Source organism: Oncorhynchus tshawytscha, linkage group LG04 (assembly GCF_018296145.1).
Source record: "Oncorhynchus tshawytscha isolate Ot180627B linkage group LG04, Otsh_v2.0, whole genome shotgun sequence".
Taxonomy (NCBI): domain Eukaryota; kingdom Metazoa; phylum Chordata; class Actinopteri; order Salmoniformes; family Salmonidae; genus Oncorhynchus; species Oncorhynchus tshawytscha.
The window spans coordinates 45,629,570-45,641,907 of record NC_056432.1 but is presented as its reverse complement, the minus strand read 5'-3'; the positions used below and the strand labels follow the sequence as shown (position 1 = coordinate 45,641,907).

Below are 12,338 nucleotides of genomic sequence, written 5' to 3'. Positions count from 1 at the left end.
CACATTACTGTCATGTTTGTCTTTAACTCGCCACTTAATCTCCCTCCTAATTCCTCCAGTCTGCCGCTGTGTGCTGAACTGTGTGTGCGCTCTGCCACACTAAATGAGCCAGACAGAGGTATTCACCGTCTCGTAAAGCTAGAGTTTTTTTTGTTGACATGACTGTAAAGAAGAAAAGAAAGGATAAAAAGAGGGAAAGGCAGACAGGAGGGATATTCCTGGTGATTTATAGAGGAGAGGAACCTTTCCTTCCCTCTTCACTGCTCCTCTCCTCAAACTCGGATTGCTCTCTCTCCCTCTGTCCTCCGTCGTCGTCTCCTCTCTCTCTCTCTCTCTCTCTCGCTCTCTCTCTCTCTCTCTCTCTCTCTCTCTCTCATCATCACCATGGTCGCCTCCCATCTCCTTTCTCTCCTCTGCACTTTGTTGATCCCGTCGTGGCCCTTCAGCCAACAGTGTGGTCGGACTGCGGTCAGAGAACGTGGGCGAGAAGCAGGGCGTAGAGTAGCAACGTTGTCCTGTCCTTGTCCGGGACATTTGGGTTAATGTCCCAAATGGCACCCGATTTCCTATATAGTGTACTACTTTTAATCAGGGTTCTGGTCAAAAGTAGTGGACTAGAAAGGGGACAGGGCGCCATTCGGGAAGCGTCCTTGGTTAGCGAGTGTTCAGCACTGGCCTTTTGAACCTCTTTTGGGATTCCCAGAAGGCCTCGCCCTGCTCGTGTTTCGTCCTTATGCAAACACCAACGCATCTGTGGCATCTGCTATTTACATAGATGAGCTATTGTGTCAGCCAAAACGTTTACATTGGCACCGACGAGGCAGGCAGCGGGACTGGGGAGCGCACACGTGTGTGGTCTTCGTCCACTCTCTCCTCTCTCTCGCTCCCTCCAAATCTCCCTGTCTTTCTCACAATACAATACAATACAATACATGCTCTATTGGCATGAATTTGTGGTTGCCACTGTTGCCAAAGCACTGTATATGAAGTATACAAATCAACAATATGTTCCCTCTCTCTCTCTGTGTCTCTCTGTGTGTGTGTGTGTGTGTGTGTGTCTCTCTGTGTGTCTCTCTCTCTGTGTGTGTGTGTGTGTCTTTCTCTCTCTCTCTCGCTCTCTCTCTCTCAATTCAATTCAATTCAATTCAAGGGCTTTATTGGCATGGGAAACATGTGTTAACATTGCCAAAGCAAGTGAGGTAGATAATATATCTCTCTCTCTCGTTCTCTCATTCTCTCGGTCTGTAGAAAAACGTGAACTAGGCATAGGTTTTAAGTCTTAAACATCCAGCATGCACCAGTTAAAATGTGTGGGTGCGCTAACTAGACGTCTACAGGCCTCTTCTAGAACTCTCTGAACTCATTCTCTCTCTAACATGACACAGTTTAGCTGTATTTAAACCTCGTACCAATTTAGTGTATTGTTTGTATAAAGTTATACACTGAGTGTACAAAACATTAAGAACACCTTCCTAATATTGAGTTGCACCCCCTTTTACCCTCAGAACAGCCTCAATTCGTCGGGGCATGGACTCTACAAGGTGTCGAAAGCATTCCACAGGGATGCTGGCCCATGTTGACTCTAATACTTCCCACAGTTGTGTCAAGTTGGCTGAATGTCCTTTGGGTGGTGGACCATTCTTGATACACAAGGGAAACTGTTGAGTGTGAAAACCCCAGAAGCATTGCAGTTCTTGACCGGCATGCCTGGCACCTAGTACCATACCCCATTCAAAGGCACCATCTGAATGACACACATACACACATACATTTTGCCCTAAAATTTGCCTGGTTGGCACCTTAGGTTGATTTTAAACAGTCATATCACTGAGTTGTCCCTCAAACCAGCCCTGAAAGTCCGATAAACCTCCCTGTTCTCTCTCTCTCTCTCTCTGGCATTGTTCTAGCTTGTGGTTAGATTACACAAATTCCAATTTGAGACAATAGCTTTGGGGTGGAATAGAAATGAGTTTGATTATTGTGTTTTACTTTTGTTCTCTCTAATACGTTTTACCCATAAAACATTGAAATGCGAATAAAAGTAATACAACTTGAATCATAATGAAACAAAGGATTCTGTATCCTTACTATTTGTATTAGTCCAGGCTTGAAGGTTTACCTGGAATATAATGCATTTTATTACTTACACGGTGTTTAATGAATGCACGGTGGATTAGGGTGAAGAATACTCTATTTGTCTTCCAGAGAACTGAAAAGCTGTCTTTACTTCTTACAACCCAACACCCTGGATAGCGGCAGCCTCTCTCCTCTCTCCCAGACCATGTCCTCAGAAGTGTCCTTTCACAGTCCATGTATATTGCAGCAGTAGCTGTCTGCTGCTTCTATTTGACTCTGTCTCAATAGACCTTCTCTCTCCTCTCACGTCAATGTTTAAAGAGAGCCCCAGGCTGTTGTACTATGAGGTATTCTGGGGTCAACGCGTCCACTGTACCCACTTCTCTCTGTCTAGCACAGTTAGGGCGATAAATGCACGTACACTCAAGCATGCAGACGCGCGCGCGCACACACACACACACACACACACACACACACACACACACACACACACACACACACACACACACACACACACACACACACACACACACACACCTACAGCAGTGTTTCCCAACTCCAGTCCTCAAGTACCCCTAACAGTACATATTTTTTGTTGTGGCCCCTGACAAGCACACCTGATCCTACTTGTCAACTAATCACCAAGCCCTTGACAAGTTGAATCAGGTGTTTTTGTCTGGGGCTACAACAAAAATGTGTGCTGTTAGGGGTACTTGAGGACCGGTTGGGAAACACTGCCATTACATTTTTCACATCAAAAACTACGGATTTCAGCACCCAAAGAATAGCACGCAATTACACAGGACATTACATTTTATTTGACGTTGGAGCTCCAGTCCACCCACTCTCGTCTCCGCTCAACTCCATTGCGTGAAATACATTGTGGAGTTGAGTTTTCCTCGGCTATCTCAGTGACAACCCTGAAAGTACACTCTTACTGCCAGTTCCTGTCCCTCTCACGCACACCCACACGCATACGCACACACCAACACGCACAGCCAGTTTCGCACACGCTGCCTACCCTCTATGGCAGTGATACTTCCAGCTTGCCCGGATATCGACATACTCTAGATTCCAACCCCCTCTCACTGTGACTCAGACAACCTTCCTCTCCTCCCTCACCTCCTCCCTCTCTCCTCCCTCACTCCTCACCTCCTCCTCATTTCTTCCAAGCCCAACTTTTTGTCTGGTGACAATTAACAAAACAATCTCAAACTGAAGCCAGCCAGAGAATTCTGGGAAGATGGCTTTTTTTTTTTTTGGCGCAGCTCATCGTGTTTCATGGCGTTCCCAGTCCGCCGGAGTGTGTGTGTCTGCATCTGTGTGTGCGTGCGTGTGCATGCCTGCCTGTGAGTGTGTCTGTGCGTGTGGAGCCAGGCCAGCCATGTGGGGCCAGGCAAGCCATTGGAGAAGAAGTGTTAATCACACCTTATAAAACACAACACTATTCAACAGAGCCACATGACAGACCAGGTTACAGGAAACATACTCTATGATCTTACAGAACTACAACCTAGGACTGGCTAGGACTGACTCTGAGGGCCAATGTTCTGTGTCTTGGGTTGACACTTAGTGTATGAGACACAGGTGGTTTATGGGAAGTGTAGTATATGATCCACAAAAAAATGCTGATCCCCTCAGACCACTCTTCTATGAGACACAGATGGTTCATGGGAAGTGTAGTGTATGCTCTAGTACAGAGCTTAATCCTGCATATTCAAGGGTCCCTCAGGATTGGATCTGTCGACCAATGTTCTATATCTTCGTTGACGCTTGTTCTATGAGACACAGGTGGCTTGTGGGACGTGTAGTCCCACACGACCACTGTTCTGGCATATGGCCCAGCCTCATGGTAAATGATCTCTGGGATTGGTTGTTTCAAACAGGACTAATACACCACACAGGTGCATCATGGGTTGAAAAGTGGAGGCAAGTGGGAGGAGCTATAGGAGGACGGGCTCATTGTAATGGCTGGAATGGAATCGATGGAACAGAGTCAAACATGTAGTTTCCTTATGTTTGATGTGTTTGATATCTTTCCATTGATTCCCTTCCAGCCATTACAATGACCCCATCCTCCTATAGCTCCTCCCACCAGCTTCCTCTGTGGGAAATATAGTGAATGTTTAATGCAATGTGTGATTTGACGTACAGAAGGGCCTCTCAAGAGGAACTACATATATCACAACACAATGCAAATGCTTCATGGGAAATGTAGTGAATGCATAATGCAGTGTGTGCCTGTTAGTATTGAAGGGCCTATCATTAAGAAATACATGGCTAACCCCTGCTCTCTGTGTTTTCTCCAGTGCCAGGTAACCTGGGCTGTTTCAAAGACAGTGGAGACCCTCCCACCCTGACAGGGAGCAGTGAGACCTCCAACAAACTCACCATCCAGAACTGCATCAGCTTTTGCCGCAAACAGAGATACAAGGTAAGAAAGTACAGAGATGGATGTGTCCCAAAAGGAATGCACTATAGGGACTATGATGCCTTTCAAGATTTGGTTCACCAACCTGTTTCATCTGTTCTAGACACTGTATTTCTATATTTATGACCATAACTATCCTCCCATTTCAAATTAATTCAGTGACACATCAGATGATGAAACATCGCGGGCAGCTGTGAATGTACAGACTCGATGGCCTTCTATTGTCTTGGGTACTGACCATGGGTGTAAACAATGGCAGGTGTTTATGTTCTGTGTGAACACGTCCGGTTGGCCCTGCGTCAGACCCAGCTCTCAGACGCTGTCTGCACTGATGAGCAGTGACAGTCGGCCCCCTCTGTGTGTGTGCGTGTGTCCCTCCAGTCCCGCTCCGCAGATGGCACTGACATTATGTGTCGACAGCCTGAGACCATAACGTCTGTCCGTCCTCTGATTGTCATTGTCTCTAATACACATTTAAAACGCTGAATTGATGCTCTCTGACTTCACTATGACAAACAACCACATCCAACCATAAGTCAGTCAGACAGTAAGTCGGTGGATACGTCCCAAATGGCACCCTATTCCCTATATAGTGCACTACTTTTGGCCAGGGCCCCACAAGGAATAGGGTGCCATTTGGGACACAGCAAGTGATTCAGGGATTCAGATGCCCCTGCAAACAATTTTCTGCTCTGTCGCCAGAGGACTTCACGTTTGTCTTCCTTTCTCAAGTACATTTTCTTTTTCATCTGATAAATATGTAACACATTCACTTCGGTTCGGTTAGCGGCGGAGGAGTCTAGTTACATAAATTCCAGTTTCATGAGAAAATGTTCAGAATGAAGGGAAGTGATGCGGTACCTTCATATGAATTCATTTATGGGAAGAAAATGACACAATGGTCTTCTTTTAATGAGAGACAATGGCGCTCTTAGTCAGTGTTCTGCCTGCACACTGAGTATGACTGGGTTGGATCTGAATTCTGAAAGGAAAGGTCAAGATGATTGAAGAGGTTTGACTGAGTGTGTCCCAAATGGCAGCCTAGTGTTCCCTTTATGGTGCACTACTTTGCCCTGGTCAAACGTAGTGCACTTTTAAGGGAAGAGGGTGCGATTTGGGAAGCATTCTGTGATTCTGTCTCTCATTCTAATACAGCCCAACGCAACATGGCTTTCGGAAATGTTTACTATGTTTTGACTAAGAGATGAAGGTTAAGTGGTCCGATGCTATTTCAGACTAGTTTATTTGAGCCCTACACTGAGGTCTTTGATGTGAGTTCGTACTCAACTAGTCACCCTCTAATTAATTACTGCTGACAGTGTGGGGATTCATCCAACATTGCACCCTATTTCCTATGTAGTTGCACTACTTTTGACCAGGGCCCATAGGACATATATATGTATATAGGGAATAGGGTGCCATTTGGCATGCATGAAGGAGTGGTGACTGTTCTGTTTCTCCGAAAGCACTGGACTCAACCCAACCACACCATATTATTATCATCAAACGCCTGATGGCTTTAGACACATAAATCACTTTATTTTGGGACACAAAAACAGTCATTTTGGGGATTTTTATGGAATCATTCTGAAAGTATGCTTATTAACATACAATTTTATGATATAGTAGTATCTCTGATTAAGTTGTCTGACTCTACCATCCAGAGTTGGCTTAAGGAGGTCCAGCTCTCTCTAAATTGTTTCCTCTCAAGGTTTCTTTCTTTGCCTTCATCCAAAGGGTTTTATACTACATTTTTTTAAAGTTACCCTCTTGTGAAGCTTTAGACAAGTGCTAAACAAATAAAGTTTGATTTGAGCTTAACATTTGATGATCATTGATTGATTTGCATGTCTCTCTCTGTTCTGTAGCTAGCTGGGATGGAGTCTGGTTACGCCTGTTTCTGTGGCAACGACCTGGACCAGCATCACCATGGCAAAGCACCCAGTATGGAGTGCAACCATGTGTGTTTTGGTGACCACACCCAGCCCTGTGGAGGAGATGGATGGGTCATCATCTTCGACAGTGAGTAGGAGATCATTTGCTCTGGGTCGTATTCATTAGTGCACATCACTGCAAACGATAGACATTATTTTCTGTGTGCAAACAAGAGTTTCTTATTGGACATATTCAGGAAGTCCTTCACAGTTTTGGGCTGTTTTCTTCCATTTGGCTTTTAGTGAAAATGACCCTAGACTGGTCAGCCCTTTATAACATCTATGATGCTTCACCTAATATGTAAAAAGGGGAGTTTGCATTTTTTTTTTTAACACATAAGCTCCACCACACTGGCGATGGTGAATAAATCCACAAAAAATTGAATGGTTCTCTCAGAACCAACGTTGGAAAGAAGTGAAAGAACCGAACAGAATATGAAAGGATTGCATCACTCTCACCAACTCACTTTTTTGGAAGAGTCATGTGAACATAATGTTCTATCTCTCTCTCTGTTGTCGTAAAATGATTTGCTGATTTTTGGCAAAACAATGCCTGCTAAATCTCTTTCTAATAGGCTACACAAGCATATCGTTTATGGCAGACACACCTGCTAGATAACGAGACGCAGATTTCACAGCTGTAGTCAACACAATTACAACGATGATGAAATACTCCTTGTTCAGTCCAGTCTCATCTTTCCTCTCTGTGTTGAAAACTCTTCATTCCACTCTCTCTTCATTCCACTCTCTCAACAGAGAGAGTCTGTTGTATGTAGTTTCTATATGAAAAGGTCTCTGTGACAACTCTTGAGACATAGGCGTCAACGGGGTTAGTTATATAAGAGGGTGAAGTTGTATGAGAGACTTATAAAGTTGCAAATGCAAACTGAACTGTTATTCGTTGAATCATCTTTCTCTGTTTCTCTCCTCCAGCTCGTGTTGGGGCGTGCGGGGGTAACTACTCTGCTCCCTATGGGGTGGTCTACTCCCCTGACTTCCCTGATAAGTACGAGGCAGGGAGGGTCTGCTACTGGACTGTCCAGGTATTGTGTCTCGTTTCTTAGGTTGCGTATCAAATGGCACCCTATCCACTTTACAGTGCACTACTTTTGACCGGGGTCCAAGTGTAATGTGTTATATTGGGGATAGGGTGTAATATAATGCACTATAGTTGGACCCTTTCTGTTTGTTGCCTATTGCCTAAAGCATCTTTGGCTTTCAGAAAGTAGTAAGTATCATGTATTATTAAGTACTATGTATTTTTTTCTATTTGCATTATTATTAGGTACCTGGAGCCTCCATGATCCTGTTCAACTTCACCTTCTTCGACATCTCGGACCAGACAGACATGGTGGAAATGCTGGATGGCTATACCACCCAGGTGTTAGCACGGTTCGACGGCCGCAACTCGCCCCAGGACCTGGTCAACGTCACTGGAGACTTTGTCATCCTCTACTTCTACTCAGACCACACCAACCAAGCACAGGGCTTCTCTGTCACATACCAAGGTGAGTTTGCCATGGGATATATACAGTATACACACACACACATATACAGAGCGCACCAAGCTAGCTGTCACATACCAAGTTAAGAGACCTGTAGACATGTCGTAGGTAAGGACTTCAAGAGGGGGTCAATTAGTATTGTCCCCAACCCTTGTTGCCAACATCACCCACACATACACTATATATACAGAAGTATGTGGACACCCCTTCAAATTAGTGGATTAGACTATTTCAGCCACACCCGGTGCTGACAGGTGTATAAAATTGAGCACACAGCCATGCAATTTCCATAGACAAACATTGGCAGAAGAATGGCCTTACTGAAGAGCTCAGTGACTTTCAACGTGGGACCGTCATAAGATGCCACCATTCCAACAAGTCAATTCGTCAAATTTCTGCCCTGCTAGAGCCTCCCCGGTGAACTGTAAGTGCTGTTCTTGTTAAGTGGAAACGTCTAGGAGCAACAACGGCTCAGCAGCGAAGTGGTAGGCCACACAAGCTCACAGAACGGCACCGCCGAGTGCTGAAGTGTGTAAAAAGTGTCTGTCTTCGGTTGCAACCCTCAATACTGAGTTCCAAACTGCCTCTGGAAGCAACGTCAGCACAAGAACTGTTCATCAGGACCTTCATGAAATGGGTTTCCATGGCCAAGCAGCCACACACAAGCCTAAGATCACCATGCGCAATGCCAAGTGTCGGCTGGAGTAGTGTAAAGCTCGCCGCCATTGAACTTTGGAGCAGTTGAAATGCATTCTCTGGAGTGATAAATCACGCTTCACCATCTGGCAGTTCAACGGACGAATCTCGGTTTGGCGGAGGCCAGGAGAACACTACCTGCCCCAATGCATAGTACCAACTATAAAGTTTGGTGGAGGAGGAATAAATGGCCTGGGGCTGTTTTACATGGTTCAGGCTAGGCCCCTTAGTTCCAGTGAAGGGAAATTTTAATGCTACAGCATACAAAGTCATTCTAGACGATTCTGTGCTTCCAACTTTGTGGCAACAGTTTGAGGCAGGCCCTTTCCTGTTCCAGCATGACAATGCCCCCGTTTACAAAGTGAGGTCCATGCAGAAATGGTTTGTCGAGATCGGTGTGGAAGAACTTGACTGGCTTGCACAGAGCCCTGACCTCAAACCCATCGAACACTTTTGGGACGAATTGGAACGCCGACTGCGAGCCAGGCCTAATCAACCCAACATCAGTGCCCAACCTCACTAAAGCTCTTATAGCTAATTGGAAGCAAGTCCCCGCAGCAATGTTCCAACATCACGTGGAAAGCCTTCCCAGAAGAGTGGAGGCTGTAATAGCAGCAAAGGGAGGTTTGTCACAACAATTGTACAAAAACCAAGCAAATTGTTATAGTAGATATGAGAGATACTGTAAACAAGCTTTTCCATCGCCCTTGGCTTGGCTTGAATTATTTCAGCCCCATGCAGTGATTTGACTGAACCACAAACTCATCTCTCTCCGGGAGCCATAATTTGCATGAACAGGTGCAGGCTGACATCCTGCTATCCTGGTTCCATGGCAGGGTTTTGCATAGCAACCAAGCCGGCTGGACACTGTTAAATCGACCAGACGAATGTGTTGTGGCTCTACTTAAAGCACACACACATAAACACAGACACACAGGCGCATGCACACACACACACACACACACACACCCATGCATGAGCCCAGCCACACCCTGAGGGTAAGAAAGGGAGACAGGCAGGGAAGTGCTGCCGGAGGTGGACCCTTTCTCTTATAATTTGCTAGCCAATGCCTCAAAGCCGCAGGTGATATTGGTGTTGCGTAAATTGAAATGTTTTGTTTTTCTAGGAACTCACCGTGAGACACACACTAATTCACAAGGTGCATGTCGTAGCATATTAAACATTGGCAGTGTGGGGGGATACTTTTCAGGATGGTAAAAATGTTCTGTGTTAACTTGAATGACTAACAAACAGATACAAAAAACATGTAGAAAATATAAATAGCCATCTTTGAATACTAGCAATCACCAAAATAAAAACTGCATGGTCAGGTAGAATTAAAAATTCTAAACATTTCATGTCATTGGGCTCCCATTGATTTTGTTATAATGTTTGAGTCACTCAGATAGCATAAGAACATGGCATAGAATTGCAGGAAATTACAGCCTTGAGAACAGCCTTGAGTTCAAATTTACACTTCACATTTCCATATCATAAAACTCATGTAATATACACTATCAATGTTTACTATGTTTGATGTACAGTAAAAAGATGACATGGCGTCATACCCTGCGTTGTTCTGAACAGAATGAGCCTATTTTGTTTATTGTGAAGGAAATTCACTGTGGAGCACGCACCTGAATGCACACATGATTATTTTCTATGCGCACCAAAATGACCATCTGTTTCTCTGAATTTCCATGTGAAAGCCAAACACTCCGTGCTTGACTTGGGCCGGAGCTATCTGTAGGACCGTACTGGCACCTCCAGTTTTTGAGGAACTGCGTAACGGCTCCTCTATGAAACAAAGTAGCCTATCACCAGCCAGGATCAATCAAAAAAAGATTGATCAAAGCGGAATGAAGGCAGGATCTGCATGGAATAGCAATGGAGAGTGGGCATTCAGATCCTGATTCCACTTTGTTCAGTGTATGTCTACCAGTAGACTGTTCCGAGTTTGAGAATACACAGATTGAGAATGGGGCCAGCCTGAATGTTCAGGATGCGCTGTTCCAAGTTGTCAAATGAGGGTTCTTACGGTCATGAAAATCCTGGAAAAGTTATGGAATTTTTATATTGTGTTTTCCTTTTTAAGTATATGTTGATTTTTTAAGTTATTTATCATATCAGCCATGATCAGAATTAGGCCTACCCTTCAGCGTGTCTTTCTGTGTGTGCTGTGCATCAACTGTGTGTGTACCAGTGCAAGTGGGCGTTGCTCGAGGAGAGAGAGGGAGTCCAGCTAGCACACAACATTCTGAGAAGCATATGTTTCTTTAAGCTTGGTGAGAGCGTGGTTGTCCTATGGTTAGTTTGCATACAACCTTCCCACAAAGTTCTGGGAATGGTGCAGATGAGTTGCTTAGCATTGGGACTTTCTCAGCACATTTAAGGAACAAAATAATGTTATTTCTTGGTATTTCATTACTTTAACAGAACGTTTCCTAAAAGTTCAAACATGGTTACATTTAATTACATTTTTGGTAATGTCCTAGGAATGTTCTTCAACTGGTTTGACATTGGGAATGTTCTCAAATAGTTCAGAGAACGTTAAGAAACAATGTTCTCCTCTGGGAATTTCAGTACTTCAGCATAACGTTTTCTGCAGGTTTCCTCATGGTTCTATTTGAAGTCATATTCTCAGAATATTAAGAAAATGTTCCATAAAAACCACAAGAAAACATTAGTAACATTGAAATAACGTTCTAATAAAGTTATTGAAAAACACATACATTCCGTTCTCAGCATCAACAAAACTCTCACTATCCACTATATTGTTAAGTGTGTTGAGGTGTGTTGGCCAAGCCCACTAATTGGCCTCACATTATATTAATGAGTGCTTGTTTCCTCTGAAATGGGGTCAGTTTGAATAGACTAAAATGAACAGCTTTGTATGAGTTAAAAAAAAAATACATTGCTTGTTAGCTCCAACCTGGTGGACTAATCCCATGGATCGAAAACAGAAGATCATAGGTTTGAATCTCACTGACGGCTTGTCACAATAAAAAATACCTGTGTTTGCATGATAATGCTTAAGCAAATGAATTTCCAAATGTTCCATCTGTGCTTGGAGTTCAAAACAGTTAACCTAAGCTAGCAGTCTTATTAAAACAACAAATATGGCGAAAAGTACAGTAAATATAAAATCAACAATGTAATGTTTGGATTCAGTCTTCTGTCAGGTGAACTGTTGTGTCCTCAAATTTGGTCAAATAATTTTCCTATAATCTCCAGACATTTCCATTTCAGTTGCTACCGCTACAGTTTCTGCATAAAAAAATGTATTCTGTAAGAAACCATTCAATTTAGCCCTATCCATATAGGCCAAATCCTATAAGGTTAACAGATCACAGGAGTGTCACAATATTCTCTGCCAGCTCTTGTCTCTGTGTTAGGAAAAACTTCAACAAAAGGAACGTTTTATACGGCTAAGAATTAGCTTTGTCTCTTTTTCTCCTCGAGGTCTCTTTGTAGCTAGTATATGGAACCTGCTAGCTACAGATTTTTTTTTAGAAAAAATAATTACCATCCATACCATTCATACTTTACAAAATAATAATTCTCATTCATTCTATTTACAAAAACCACCAAACACCCAAACAAAAACAAACCTCAGGGGAGCATCGTCCCTCCCCGTCATACCTAACCAATACCTAACCCTTCCCTAATCTATCCCCTTACAAATCTCACTCTAAC

At 43.8% G+C, this 12,338-nt stretch overlaps 1 protein-coding gene across 2 annotated transcripts in view; it reads left to right on the top strand.

Annotated features, from left to right (window-relative positions):
- The window catches only part of kremen1 (kringle containing transmembrane protein 1), a 105,893-nt gene that overhangs the window by 79,141 nt on the left and 14,414 nt on the right, over positions 1-12,338 (top strand). For both annotated transcript variants that reach the window (XM_024418247.2, XM_024418246.2), the window contains exons 4-7: positions 4,386-4,510; positions 6,376-6,529; positions 7,375-7,484; positions 7,727-7,949. In XM_024418247.2, the coding sequence (XP_024274015.1) occupies positions 4,386-4,510; positions 6,376-6,529; positions 7,375-7,484; positions 7,727-7,949 (612 nt within the window). The remainder of the gene's footprint in view (positions 1-4,385; positions 4,511-6,375; positions 6,530-7,374; positions 7,485-7,726; positions 7,950-12,338) is intronic.